The sequence below is a fragment of the Rhinopithecus roxellana genome, chromosome 12 (assembly GCF_007565055.1).
Source record: "Rhinopithecus roxellana isolate Shanxi Qingling chromosome 12, ASM756505v1, whole genome shotgun sequence".
Classification (NCBI taxonomy): domain Eukaryota; kingdom Metazoa; phylum Chordata; class Mammalia; order Primates; family Cercopithecidae; genus Rhinopithecus; species Rhinopithecus roxellana.
This window is the reverse complement of record NC_044560.1, coordinates 94,867,815-94,882,849: the sequence shown is the minus strand read 5'-3', so window position 1 is coordinate 94,882,849 and position 15,035 is coordinate 94,867,815. Positions and strand designations below refer to the sequence as shown.

The 15,035-nt window shown below is 55.0% G+C and overlaps 1 protein-coding gene across 7 annotated transcripts in view; it reads right to left on the bottom strand.

The window, feature by feature from the left end:
• Nucleotides 1-15,035, bottom strand: part of PTPRF (protein tyrosine phosphatase receptor type F) — a 93,513-nt gene that overhangs the window by 36,608 nt on the left and 41,870 nt on the right. For all 7 annotated transcript variants that reach the window (XM_030942925.1, XM_030942922.1, XM_030942923.1 and 4 more), the window contains one exon: nt 8,351-8,461. In XM_030942925.1, the coding sequence (XP_030798785.1) occupies nt 8,351-8,461 (111 nt within the window). The remainder of the gene's footprint in view (nt 1-8,350; nt 8,462-15,035) is intronic.

The window sequence follows — 15,035 nt, the reverse complement described above, 5'->3', positions numbered from 1 at the left end:
TTAGCACTTGCTTCAACCCCTTCCACAACCTGCCTTACTTCGGTGCTCCAGACAGAATCCAAACCCTGGCAGTCCCAGAGGAGGCCAGGCCTGACAGGTGCTGGTGGGCTGGATCTGTGTCCCCAGGTTCACCTAGGGGATGAGAGTGTCTTGTAGACATTCAGCATTCTGCCTTCTCCTCAAATCAATCAGCACTCCCATTGTCTTTAGGGAAACCACTTCTACCCCCATTCTTGGTACATGGGGCGTGTGACCCAGATCTGACTATGTAGAAACAGCCTTTGGACTTCTGCAGAAACTATTAGAAAAGCGACCTTCTCTCTCTACTGAGGTAGCTAAGCTTAGAGCAGTTGGGGATGGCTTTTCCCAACACACAGGAAAAGCCGTTTGAGAACAAAGATGTCGACAGAGGAGAGGAGAGCCAGAAACAGACAGACAAATGCCTGGCCAACCTGTTTAAGTACCTGGATCTAGCCCTGCCCAACACCAAATCTACTACATTTTTCAGGTTTGTAACACAAGAGTTCCTTGTTTTGCTTACACTGGTATAAGTGGGTTTCTGTCATCTGTTCTAGTGCCAAGAGTCTCTACCTAAACGATGACAGCATGTCACAGACACAGTTCTTGTGGCAGAACAGGTGGATCCCGGGGCATGGCTGGCAAGTGTCTCATGGCAACAAAGGACTCTCTGAGCATGCTCTCTAAATGGTCCAAGGTGAGAGCAGGAGGCTTAGCCAGGACTACCACCCAGCCTGGTGGTGTGTGCCCTCCCTCTGCTCTGGAGATGGGCCTCAGGGATGGGCACAGGCAGGCAGGTCTGTTTGCAGATCAAGTCCAGGCCTGCCATGGAAGCAGGGTGGGGGCAGCACAGAGGAGCAGCCTTAATGAACCAAATCTCTCCTGTCCTCTCGGCCAGTGGGTGCCCCGTCTCCTCCTCTTCATGGGAAGGGAAGCTATGCTTAAGCACCTACTAGGTGCAGGTTTCCACGCTGTAGATGCTATCACCTGCCAATTACAGTCAAGGGAACTGACTTAAAACCAAGCCGCATGACCAAGTTTATATACGTAGTAGAAGTAGGTCTGTGTGATGAAAAACTGTCACCCTTCCGAGCCCTGGCTGACAGGCCTGAAAAAAAAAAAAAAAACCCAGAAGGCTCTGGGGAGAAGCATCAGAATTAACAGACGCTGGCAGGAGAGGACGCTGCTCCAGCGGGCATAAGAATGGGTTTAGAAAGCCTGTGCTGGGGAGAAGTGATGACTGCAGGCTTGACCCCGGCCAGTGGTGGAATCATGGGGCCTAATCAGGTCGCTGGATACCAGGACAAAGAGCCCCAGCAGAAGGAAGTAGGTCCTTGGCCAATAAACCCTGGGCACCAATCTAGAAACCTGACTGGACTTTACCCCCAAATAGTCCCTGGAGGACAGGGTCTTCAGGCCAAAAGGCAGACCTCATGGACCAACCCTGGAGGTCAGGCCAATGCCCTGAGCCACACCTTCTAAAGCCTCCAACTCCTGCCGCTGTCAGGAAATTGAGGCGCTTCAGGAACACAAAAGAGTTATGTTTATTTTTTCCCTCCTAGATGCAGGTGGCAGGGAGAACTCTAGGGGCTAAGGATAAGCATGAGAGGTCAGTAGTGGCCTTTAGGGTCATCTGCAACACCAAGCAAGGGCCTCAGGGCCAGAAGCTCCTGGGCGCACCACCTTCACTCTCACAAGGACACTGGGCTTCAGCCACGCAGACAATTCACTGCGACTGAGACACTTTCCATGTGAGGGAGGTCAGGGTATGTCTACAGAGGAAGGGTGGGGGAAACAGGCAAGGGAGAACCTCCTTGTATCCCAAGTGCCAACAGGGACCTGCATCCGAGACCTGCCCAGACAGCCACTCCCACGCCAACAGGCTGGAGTGGCTGGCATCTCATGCAGCAGCCCCTACCATCTTCCTCCCACTGCTGCAGGCACAAGGCCTCCAAAAAGGAGCAGGCCTCACCCTGGACAGTCTATTGACAGAAGCAACAGCAGGGAAGGAAAAGCTTGAGCTGGGAAAAATGCACTTCGGGTCTAATCTTGGGCTCCAACAATGCTGGTCTATTACCGTTCCCTGTGCATCCGTAGTGCTGACATTTTATAGACAATTTCCAAAACAGGGCCCTGCCATTTCTGGATTATATTTCAGCTGTAACTTTTAAGTCTAATTATTTGCGCTGACAACCCCCTATAATAGGGCGGTGCGGAGCCCAGAGGCATCAGCATTCAGTGGAGTGACAGCCTAATCGCAGGGGGAGGCAGCCCCGCAATCTGCATTCACTCAGAGAAATTTCTCTGATGAAAATAACGCAACATTAAGGAGGGGATGAGGGGCAGGCTCCACTGTATCAAGATAAAATAACTCTTTAATAAATAACCTTGTGGCTGCCGCAGAGCAGTAATTAAATGCCGGCAAACCCGGCATACAGTTTTAAGTAAAGCTGGAAAAATGTAAGATGCAATTATCAGCACCAAACAAATTACCAGCCCGGCAAATCCCCCTGGAATATTTAGAAACTCATTTCTGCCTTTCCGCTAAATATTTGTGCATGTGCTTATTTTTGGCGGGACCATAGGGTGGGGTAGGGGTGGGATGGGGAAAGGGAGGGGATGAGGTACCAGGAGGGTAGAGGAAGGGGCATGGAAGGAGCCACTGTGGGCTGGGCTGTCTCTGCTGATGACTGTTTTCTGAATGCCCTGGGAGATCTGCCCGGTCAGCAAAATGGTGTAACAGAAATGCCCCAGCACTCAGGAGCGCATATGGATGGATGCTCGGAGCTGACATCTGAGCCAAGGCTGTAGCCCTCCTCTCGACTGGCTCCCTCACCCTCACAGAGGAAATTCGAGCCACGGAGGATGTGGCAGAGGGAACCGGGATGGCCTGGGTCTCTTCCCTGAGGCTCAGCCTGTCCTACATTTCTGTCCTGAACCCCCAAAACCCAGTGGACAGGTGAGTCTCCTCTGACCACACAGACCAAGTGATACATGAAGGACCACTAGCCCCGGCTGCCAACCCCAGCACCATGGGTGGGGGTCTGGCTCCGGGGCGGTGGGGGGGAGCTGAAAACCAAGCCCCAAACAGGCCTGCTCGGGAATGGGCTCAAGGACAGTCTCCAGGAAACCCTTCCAAACTTGTGGCTGACTCAGGGCCACTTCCAGGCTCCCATATGGATCTTGCTAAGCTGCAGTTGACCGTTCAGTCACTCCAGGTAGAAGCAACTTGAGTCCGAATGCAAAGCACCAGGCTAAGGAATGTCAGTTAGCTGGCTGGTGGGCTAAATAAATTCCACCCTCAGACACACACGGGAGCTAGCTGGGAAGCTTGGGCAGAGGGGCCTGGGGCAGGTAGGAGGTTCTTAATTTGGATCTGGCTGGAGAAGGAAAAGACAACCTTATGGGAGACTTCCTCAGTGTGCCAAGATGACGCTACTCACCTTGTGCCATGGACACCAAGCTCCCTGAGGCAGACCAGGGCTGGTTGCCCCATTGAGCCCTGGTGGGGGACCTGAGGGCCTCGAGGACAGGGTACACACTGCAGGACTTTTGCCCTGTGCTACAGGATATTGGGAGGACAGTCTATTCTAGCCTCTTGCCTTACTGTCCCAGTGGTTTGTGCCGAGCCTGGGTCTCTAGGCGAGGAGGGGTTTGTGCCGAGCCTGGGTCTCTAGGCGAGGAGGGGTTTGGGCCGAGCCTGGCTCTCTAGGCGAGGAGGGCTTTGGGCCGAGCCTGGCTCTCTGGGCGAGGAGGGCGGTGAAAGGTCCTACAGGTGCACATAAAGCGCTACAGCTCTTACACCTCTCTCTGACCACAGCCCCCCATAACCATTCCTGAGCACCACCTGGATCAGATAGCTGGCCTGGCCTGGGTGCAAAGGTGGGGTGCAGTTTCATGCCATGCAGCATGCCCATCCCACCACCCTTGCAGGAGAACCAGGCTAAGGGGACATGCAGACACGTGGTGCACCAGGGACCCAAGCAGCAGGAACATGCAGGTCAGGGGGCTGCCCACCCACCCCTGGTCCTGCCTGCCCGCCGGCCCAAACAAGAGACTGGCAGGCAGGCACGGCGCAGTGAGCCTGAGGGAGCTGACCGAGCCCGCTGGGCCCTACTGACAGGCGCGTCCCATTGACGGGCGAACTGTAGATGGATAAGAAGTGAAAAGGACCAACCTTCTCGCTGATCTGAGAGATGAGAGTTTGGGTTGATGGCAGAGTGCGATGAAGATGAGGAGGGAATAAAAAAAAGACAAGGAGAAACACAGAGAGAGTAAAAACAGGCCAACCTTCATCTGCCCACACAGCACGGAGACGAGACGAGACTCCTGTGCCCCCTCGCACACACACATGCACACAGGTGCACACGAACCACATCGCTCACAAAAGACTCAGGACTCATGGAGGACATGGTGGACAGAGCTGACGCCCGCCAGCAGGCGCCAGAGAGGCCAAGGGTGGGGCCGGGGCAGGTGGAAATGGGGCACAGGCAGGCCCCCATGCCTCACACGCACCCCACAGCTCAGACAGACCCTGTGGACTGGGCTCTGGGGTCAAGGCCCTCCCAGCCCACAAACTTGCCAAGGTACACGAGCCACCAGAAATCACCCCCACACACACCACCAGTGTGAGGAGCACGTCTGGGCACCTGTGGGGAGAAAGGCACTGTCCCTGTTTTAGACAGCTGTGGCCCTGCAGCCAGGTCCCTGGAGAGAAGGGGGAAGGCTGGTAGTCCTGGCACAGGTAGGCCAGGCTCTGAGGAGGGCAGGGCTCCACCCTGGCCCCAGCAGCTGTACACCCAGGGAGCTGTAGATGGAAGGAGAGAATGAGTCACTCAGGGAGAGTCAGGTGGTGACGGAGAAAGGCGCTGGCCCACCCAGCATGCCTGGGCCTGCTAGACTGTGGGTGGAGCTGTGGACAACTGTGAACAAAGTCAGATGTAACTGGATGACACATCCCTCCATGGTGCTATCCGGACAGCCGTAGAGGCTACTGACTAGCAAGTGATTCCTCTGTGCCTGGCAATGTGCCGGGTGCTTCACATGTATTGTCCCACTAAATGTAGCAGCTGCGTGGCCTCAGAGAGACACTGGGAGCCCTGAGAACTTGGGGGACAGAAGGGAGATGTGAGGGAGATACCGAAGCCAAGTCTGATGAGGAGACGAAGACTTGCGGCCAGTGGACACAGAAGAGAGACAATGGCAGTAGGAAGCCGTCAGTAATTTCCTCCAGGTGACATGTGGCAATGTATGTTTTGACTGAGGGGTGCTACTGGCATCTAGTGAGCAAGAAATGCTGCTAAACACCCTCCAATGCACAGGATGGCCCCTCACAACTAAGAATCATCCAGACCAAAATGTCAACAGTGCTGTGGCTGAGAAACTCAGGGCTAGAGCCCACATCAACCCGACTGAGGCTCAGGAGCCTGCTATGGGAGGAAACCTCGAAGCCTCTCTGCTGGGAGATGGACAGGGTGCAGGCCAGCAAGCAGGCCAGCACTGGGGGTTCCTCCATAGCCATCCACCCACAAGCAGGGCTCAGGAGGCAGAGCTGGTGGTCAGCCTGGTACAGGCTGTCCCCAGGCCCTGAGGCTGAAGGGCCCCTAGTACTGCTGAGGGCAGAAGGCAGGGGTTTTGCCAGGCATGAGATGAGGAGGGGTGGGGGCACCAGAAGCCAGGGACCCAGGGAGCAGGGCCTTTCAGGTGTGCGGAAGTCCTGTTGTTAGGACAGGAGGGCCTATCCTGGGCCTATGGGGCAGGTTGCTCTTGGCAAAGCAGAGTGGCTATAGATTCAGTTAGGGTCTAGATGAGGCAGGTCCTGGGGACAGAGCTTAGAACTGGTCCTGAGACATCAGGGCCCACAGGAACGTTGTATGTGTGTGTGAGAGAGACAACAGAAGTCAGGCTTGGCTGTTTTAGAGTCCCTGGCAAGTGGGGCTGGAACTAAAGGAACCCCCGTATTTCCTACCAAAAGGCAAGTGGGGATGGAGCCAGAAGGGTAGATTCAGGAAGAGCTGGTAGGGGCAGAGGATGGGCCATGGCAGGAGCCAGTCAGGGCCCTGCCTGAGTCTACCAAGTGTAAACAGGGAGCTCCACAGACAGGGATGCCCCAAGGGACTGCACATAAAAGCTCCCTGGGCAGTGACTGAGCTGCCAGCTACAGCAGCTAAGCTCAGTCGATCTCCAAAGAGACCCATTGCTCTGCCTCCAGGGCTGGGGCCAGTGTAACAGTGACTTCAGAGAATGCTGCCTAGCCAAGAGGAAAATGTGGGCGGGGGGAGGGGGGGCGTCCATCCACCTCTGGGCCTTCTGCTGCCTCAGCATTGCTTCCTGTAGCTGTGGCCTAGGAAATGTGCCCATAGCCCAAGCCCTTGCAGCTGGCTTAGGTTTACAGTGGCTCTACTAGGCCTCTCTTCTCCCTGATGCAGACAAAAGGCTTTCTTGCTGAGGCCTGGAACTGCCACTCTCTCGACCCTAGTCTTGGGAACAGAGCTCTAGACAGCACAGCATTTGGGATAGTCAGGGTGGGAGGAGGCAGACCTTTGAGAAGGGTCATTCCAGCTGCTCCTCTGCTACAGCGGACTCACCAGCCCCCCATGCCTGCCAGACACTCTGCCTGGGGCAGGGTGGGGCGAAGGCTGGGCCGCTTACAACTCTACTCCTCTAGGCCATTTGGGAAGTTTTTGGGCTCCTGTCCCTGAAAACAGATGAGCTGACCTGAGGCCTGAGCCTTGACGAGCAAGACCCCTGACAGTAAGCTAGGGGACCTCCCATCCCATGCCCCCAACTCCCATGAAGCACTTTTAATAGTCTCTGAGGCACAAGTTGCCCACCACGAATAGCTCCTCTGTAGCTCAACTGGCTACCAAATGGGTTGGCAGCCTGTGGCCTCTCCAGAACCACCCTCTCCCATGACAGACAGCAATCCCTTGATAAGTGTATTTTGGTTGACCGCCTCATTCTCTCTGCTCTGAGTAAGCAAGTCTGACCACATGGCCCCAAAGAGTGGGACAGGCCACTGCCACCACCCGCTGAGTCCACTGGGTGGAGAGTCGACGACATCCCTCAGGAGGCTGCGCTAAGCACTTGGCATGATGGAATCATCACTGCAAGGAGCCACGTCCAGTTTCCTTCACAGATCCCCCGGGTGGAGACAGTTTAACACTTTTTTTTTTTTTTTTTTTTGAGATGGAGTCTCCCTCTATCGCCAAGCTGGAATGCAGTGGCGCAATCTCGGCTCACTGCAACCTCTGGTTCAAGTGATTTTCCTGCCTCAGCCTCCCGAGTAGCTGGGATTACAGGCACCCGCCACCACGCCCAGCTGATTTTTGTATTTTTAGTAGAGACGGGGTTTCACCACGTTGGCCAGGATGGTCTCGATCTTCTGACCTCGTAATCCACCTGCCTCAGCCTCCCAAAGTGCTGGGATTACAGGCGTGAGCCACCACACCTGGCTGACAGTTTAACTTTTAATGACATCCATCTGTGCAGGAGGGCTAGGTGAGGGGACAGTGTGAGGGTAGAAGGGGCTCTCAGGGCCCCTCCTGGGCACATGTATACCAGACCTAGTGTGTTCTCGGGAGAGTAAGGTGGCCAGCTTTAGTCACCCTTAGGCTGTGAACATAGCAGAGATTGGAAACCCCAAAACAGTCCCCAGGCTCCTCTCTGCTGGGAACTTGGACTTCCAGAAAGCACACTGTCCACTCGCTTCCAGCAATGAACACCTGGAACACAGCAGGTACTCATCCGAGGCAACATAACCATAGGGGCTCACAGCTGAACACAACGGTTCTTCCAGGAAGGCCCCAAGCAGACCTGGCCAGAGGACAGGCTCACCTGGCCTGGTCCATTTCTGAGGCCTGGCTACCCCAAAGCCCAGAGCCACAGTGGTTCTGGAGCCCACCGCGCTGCGGCAGGCAGGAGGATGTACTGAAGGAAAGCCAGGCCAGGTATGCATGCATTTACACACAGAGAAGTATGCCTGTGTGTGCACACACACATGCACATACACCAAGCAGTGTGCTTGGATGGCTCCAAACTCCCATGAGGCTCTGGGCCCATGCGGCAGGACCTACAAGAGATACAAATGCTCCCAAGAGTGGCTGCTTCCCCGCGGGCCTGCAGGGAAGGAAGGCAAAGTAGTGGCAGATGCCGGGAGCTTGCCCAGTGGGAGCTGCTGCTGCTGCTATCGCTGCTGCAGAAAGAAGCAGGAAGAAGAGAACGGGCCCATGGCAGTCCCTTGTGTGTCTGCACCAAGGGCTCTGGGCAGAGAGCCTGGCAGGTGCAGCACAGTTCCGTGGTGACAGGGGCCAGGTACTGCCTGCGTCCTTACCTCGTACGTACAGGTTCGCAGGGGCTGAGTAACGTGTGCCTGCCGAGTTGGTCGCCACACACTCGTACTTGCCTTGGTCGGATTCCTCACTGCTCTCTATCTGCAAGGCACCTGTGGGGACACGAAGCAAGAGGTCAGGTATGGCCCATGTTGAGTGTGGCCTGGAACACGGTGAGAGGTCTCGACAGCGCCTGTGGCTGATGTTGACCAGATGTCGAAGCTCATCCAGGCCACACCCTGGCACCCCTGCTGCTTCCAGGAAGCTCTGCCTGATGAGCCCAGTGGCCTCCTGGCTAGAACCAAGGGTTGTGTTTTGGAGCACAATCTCATGCTCCCCACAATCCAGCAAGACCCGTCTTTGCTCTGTCAGGGACTGTACCCCAGCCCCCAGCTCCACTCAGTTTCCGTCACACTCTTGACAGTACTGAAGCCTGTTTCCCAATCAACATCCCCGTTAGTGTTCCTGGCCCTGCAGCCCCGCTAGGCCAGTCAGAGTCAGGTGTGGGAGCAGCCTGCAGAATGGCAGGCCTGGGATTCACAAGTACACTATGCCCTCATTGGGCTGGAGCTTGAGAATTTGCCGCCCACCAGGAAAGAATGGGCTTGCCCTGGGGGCCTGATGCCCAGCAGCCTCTGCTCCCAGCACCATCTTCCCCTCCTATTCCACCCCCTCCCCACCAGCCCCACCCATTCCGGCTCCTCTCCTCAGCCTGGTCCTGCTAAAGTGCTTCGACCCACCACGGCTCCTGCATAATTCAGGAGGCTAATGGAGGTTGGAGCTCCCACTCGGGCCAGTGCCCTGAGGGGCTGCTCTGGCCGCAGACGGACAGACAGGAGCCAGGGTTGGGGTGGGTAGCAAAAGGACCCTCAGAAAAGGTGGAGGAATCTTGGGCTTGAGGCCAGTTCTGACAGGTCCCGGCGGGGAAGGCCAAGGCAGAGCGGCAGGGTGGGGGCGGATCCACTCAACTTGGTCATCCCCTGGCCCCATCAATAAACACTTGAAAAAACTGCTTGTGAAAGCACACTGGGCAAGCTGTCTGTGACAGAAACACCCCCGGGCACAGGCAGCACACCCCTCCCTGGAACAATCCAACAGACAATTACACCCACACAGGATGGTCCAACAGTTAAGAACCCCCACAGGACACAGTCTGACAAAACCACCTCCTGCACAGAACAGCCAGCCTGACCCGACAGCCCCCACCTTCCCAGGGCCCAGGTTGATGGACAATCACACCCACACAGGACACGGACAGAAGCTGCCGGGCCCCCCTTGCCTGGACTGGACAGGAGCCAGAGGAAGAGTTCCAAGTCATGCTCTCACGGCTGGGGCCCAAAGGGACCACCCTGGGTATGACCTATAGCCCCCTCACTGCCTGATGTCCCTCTTCCACCATCTAACCCAGGGCAGCAGGAGGGGCTGGGAACCCCCAGGGGGCTGGGAGCTAGAGGTGAAGGAAGAGGGGAGGCCACCAATGCAGGACGCAGGACCAGCCTGCCTCTGTGGTGCTGGCCTCAGCCCTCCCCACCAGGTGCCAGGGAGCACCAGGGCCCAGTGCACATGCCAAATACCATCTCCTTCAAGAGCAGCCCTGAAGGGCACCCAACAGGTCATGCTGATGGGATGGATGGACACTGTTACAGAAAACGTTCATTTAAGCAGGTGCGGTTCAGGCCCGAGGGGTCGAGGCTGCCCTAAGGTCACCTCAGTGAGGCAGGGGGTGTGGGTGGGGTGGGGGAGACCTGGTGGCTGGTGCCACAGGCTTAAAGCAGAAAGTGTTGCCTGGGTGGAACTTCTGACCCAGAAAACAGGAGGTTCCTCTGCAACAAGAACCTAAGAGTGGTCAGGGGGCCTAACAGAGACCGGGTGCCTATTTGCATACAGAATCCCCCAAATCTGGAACCAACACCAGGACCCAGCAGCAGGGACAGCAAAGAGTCAGCACAGGCTGAGCAGATGGGCAGGGGGATTGGGGGGCTACCAGGTGAAGCAAGAGCCAGCCTCAGGGTGATGGGCAAGATACCACCCAGGAAGGCAGCTGCTCTTCCCTGAGACCATCCTGGTCTTGAGCTCTGAAGGTCTAGATGTGCCCACAGACACTGAGAGAACTGGGGAGAAAATGATGTGAATAGACAAGCCACCATTTTACAGGTGTCTGCTCTGCGCCTGACACTACACATCCTCCTCTCCTCTAATTCTCATGACCCTGTGCGGCAGGTGGCCATGCCCCAATTTAAAGAGGAAACACACTTCTGAGAGATGAACTGAGTTTCTGAAGATCACATAGGTGGTAAGTCAGACTTGAACCCGGATCTTCCTGAGTCCAGAATCTGTGCTTTTAACTCTTAGGCTGCAGGGCCCTGCTGCATGGAGGCAGCCCAGTGGGGACTCCGAGCTGACAGGCCAGGTGATGGAGTTATGCACGAGCCTGTTTACCTCCCTGTTGTCATCCCAGCACCTACACGGAAGTCTTAAGTGAACATTCCTCCTAATCCTTGCCAGGCTGAAGGGATGATCCTCATTCTACTACAGTACAGAGCCAGGATACTAAAGGGAAAGTCAAGTAATAATTTAGGTCACCCCAAAAGAGGAGACTGTCAAGAGAAAAGGCAAGGCTTGGTCATGCTCCTCAACCTTACAGGAAGCTTTTCTGCCTAGGGAAGCCTAGGGATAGGCTAAGTTTCACAGCAGGAGCTGATGGGGTCCCTTCTGTGGGGATGGCCCGGAAGACCTGGGCAGCAGGGCTTGCCGTCCAGGACAGGGCTCGGCGAATATCTTCACAATTCAGACTTGCAATGGATGAGTCCACAGGAGGGAATGACTGAGAGTGGATGTGTGTGGTGGCCGGTGGTGTTGGGGGTGCTGGAGCTGGAGATGAGGAGGCTGAAGAGGTTGGGATGGGGATGGGGAGGTGACACACTGGACGGGATGGAGTGGAGGTGACGGCAGTGGCAAGGCGTGGTGTGGCGAGAGGCACGGACAGCATTCTTACCTCTGATTGGTGAACCACCTGGCGAGGTAATTTGAATGCAAATAAGATCAGAGAGAAGCATTAGTACAAAAGGAAGGAAAGCCACACAAAGCCAAATCAGGTAAAATAAAACACAAGAAAAGACCTTAAATACATGGAGAAATTGAGGCCTGAGTTAGGCCGACGCGGACGATGTGTGGGCAAGCACCAGGCAGAGCCAGGTTGAGTGTGGGTGAAGCTGTGTCCCAGGTCACTGGCTCTGCTCTGGGGACGAGGAGGGGGCTCAGTGGGGCTGGGGGTGACGAGAATCAGGGAGGTGAGTCAGGACTCCTGCAGACCACACTGGCTGGGGCCAATGGAGGGGGAAGGTGAAGAAAAGAGGTAGCAACCCCACCCCACAGGGCCACCCAAATCCCACCGGTGGGTAAGATTCCAAAACAAAGCACTTACCAGAACAAAGCCTGGTGTTAAGGCAGACAGGACAGAGGCTAAAGGGAGGGCTTGCCATGGGCTACTAGCACACTGGGGCTCCCACAACATGCAGCCCAGCCCAGCGGAAAGGGCGGCAGGACTCAGCAAACTCACAGCCCAGAGGCAGAGTCCTTAGAAAGCCCACTCAACCCCGCTAAAAACTGGGGGACTACTGAACTTCCCCCCTTTGGCCTGGCTGGCGAGAGGCAGAGATCAGTGCCCAACCTTTGCCTTTCTGGCACCTCATAACCCTGAGGGTTGGTAACCCTGAGGGCCAGGTGCTCACCCTCTATATCCAGGCCTATTAGGAAATCTGAGCAGGTTTCATCCCCAACAGGTACCTTCTCTGAGGCTCAAGCCCCCTGTGCAACCACTGCCTCCCCCAGAGGAGTGAGGAGCCCATAGATGGGCCCAGGTCCAGCTGTATCTACCCTGCCCTGCTGCTCGCTTCCTGCCCACATCTGGGGATTGGGAAGTGTGCAGAAAAACCAACACCAATCCCTCTTTCAGGGGACTTGACAACAGCACCTAGAGGAATTCTTCATCTATAAGTTCAAATGAGAAAACAGAGGCCGAGAGACATTCAGGGAACTACCCAAAGCCCAAGGTCACACCAGCTTCTAAGTCAAGCAGAAGGACTTGACAAGGTCCATCTAGCTCATAGCCTGCCCTCAGGATGAGGCTGCCAGTCCTGCAGATGCAGAAGCAGGGGAGAGGGCAAAGGCTGGGACCTGGGAGTGAGGGTTATGTGGGAAGAACCCACACAGTGATTCTCTCTCTCCAAGAGACCCTTTTGGGAGGTCCACAAGGTCAAAACTGTTTTCATAATACTAAGAAATTATTTGCTTTATGCACTTTCTCTCATGAACATAGAGCTTTTCAGAGGCTAATGACATGTGCCATCACAATTGACCTAACGCAGAAGTGGCTATGAAATCCAGAGGCTACATGACATGTGCCATCACAATTGACCTAATGCAGAGGTGGTTACAAAATCCAGCTGCCTTCTACTAAGCCCCAAATCAAGAGATTCGTAATAAGGGTAAAACAATGTTGTCCCTCTTGGTAAATTTTTTTGTTTTAAAAAATATAATTATTTTTCCTTAAAAATGTTATTTATGCTAATATATCATGGGTTTTTTTTTTTTAATGGATTAATAAATATTTTAAAATAATCTCAATCTTAATATCTAATAAGGTAAACATCAATAGAAATAACCCACACAACAGCTGGGCACGGAGGCTCACCCCTGTAATCCCAGCACTTTGGGAGGCCGAGGTGGGCGGATCACCTGAGGTCGGGAGTTCAAGACCAGCCTGACCAACATGGAGAAACCCCGTCTCTACTAAAAATACAAAATTACCCAGTTGTGGTGAGTCATGCCTGTAGTCCCAGCTACTCAGGAGGCTGAGGCAGGAGAATCGCTTGAACCTGGGAGGCAGAGGTTGCAGGCAGTCGAGATCGCACCACTGCCTGGGCAACAAGAGCACAACTCCATCTCAAAAAAAAAAAAAAAAAGAAAAAAAAAGAACCCACACAAACAAGAGCTCTTTGAGGTTCTCTGATATTTACAAGCAGAGGTCCTGAGACCAAAAAGTTGACAATGCTGATCTCCTGTCATCCAAGTCAGGGCTTGGTCGGGGGTGGGAGCAGTGGATGTGGTCCAGGACTGGCACCCCTCACTCCTGGCCTCAGCTCTTCCAGAACCTAACCTGTTCTGAAAGAACCTAACAGTACTTTCCCCACCAAACAGAGAATCTGCCTTTTCCATTTCACAAGATGGGTGTGAGGGACTGAAGGGGCCCAGGAGTCAGCATCCCTAGGGGTGTACTCGTGCCCGAGAAGTGCCAGGGAACTCTGGGCCAAAGGGAAATTGTGAGTATGCACTGGCAGTGTGCCCTCCTGGCAGGCCCCGCAGATGGTGAGGCAGAGTGGGGTGGGGACAGGTTCTTCTAGCCAGAGCTAGGGCCAGGCAGCAGCGTGAGGGGCTGCAAGCCCTCTGTGTCCCACCCGTGAGCCTCCTCCTGCAGCCGGAGGCTGCATCACTTCTTAAGACCCTCAGGTTTTGCCTCAGAGTGCTGGGGGTGGGGAAGAGACTGCTCTCTGGATGAGCACATGGACTCAGTGAGTTAGGCTGTCCTCTATGACACAGGATGGCAGCTCATATGTTCAGTCCACAGCAGGAGTGCGGGAATCTCCTCAAGCCCTGTCCAGGCTCGGCACAGCCTGCAGGCCAACAGCTCCTCTCAGGACCCAGCAGAGGCTCTAAGACCCTGCTCACAACTCCATTTCCACTCTATAAGCATGCTCCTGTTCCTCCTGGGCCTACCCCAGTCTCAAGTTCCAATTCTCCAGGAGGCGGTTTTGGCAGCATGTCACATCACTACAGAGAAAAGGCCTGCTGAGCAGAGCTCACATCTGGGCAGTGCACACCGTCAGCTACCTCCTGTCCAGCTCCCGCTTGGGGGAGAGGGGGTCATGCCCTGGTTAGATGTGCTGTGGCTCAGGTCGCAGGTGGTGGAAGACTTCTGGGTACTGGTCAGTGAGGGCCTGGGGTCTGGAGAATCTGGGAATGTGCAGCTCTGAAGCCCCAGCAGGGTCCAGTTGCTCCTCAGGGCCCCAGGTTTGCTATTGTGATAATAAGTCCTGGGGTGATCTCACAAGGGAGCTCCTAGGACGAGTCTTGATGCGTGACCCCAAGTGACTCCCTTAAATCAGCTGTGAAGTGGGCATGGTAATCACAGTCTGTCCTACTTCACAGGGCTGCAAGAGAATCAGCTGCAACAAAAGCGGGGAAAGCTCTGTTGTAAACTGTCGGTGATGCATAAACCGTGAAGGTCCCTGTAAACAGCTGAGTGCTCACGGGCCTGAGTCCACTCCATGAAGGGTCGTCCCTGAAAAAGGTGCATGGAATAGCCTCAGCACCCTTCTAAATGGTAGTGGGATAAGGCCAGCAACAACTGAGGCCAACGATCCCAGTCCAGGTCAGGCAGGGAGGGGAGACAGCCCAGGTATTACTGCAACGGTGGGATGGTAGAGGCCCCTTAGGTGCCATCTGGCTCCATCCCAGGAGCTGGACCCTAGGCCCATGACCCTGAGGTCACAACTTCCAGGTGGCAGAAAAAGAAACAAGGAAGTCTTCCTTGGACCTGGAAAGCAGGAGGAGGAGTGAACATTAGAGCAGGTATTAGCCTACAGGGACAAGTGCCAAAGGTCAAGTTCATGAAATCATTCACTTGAC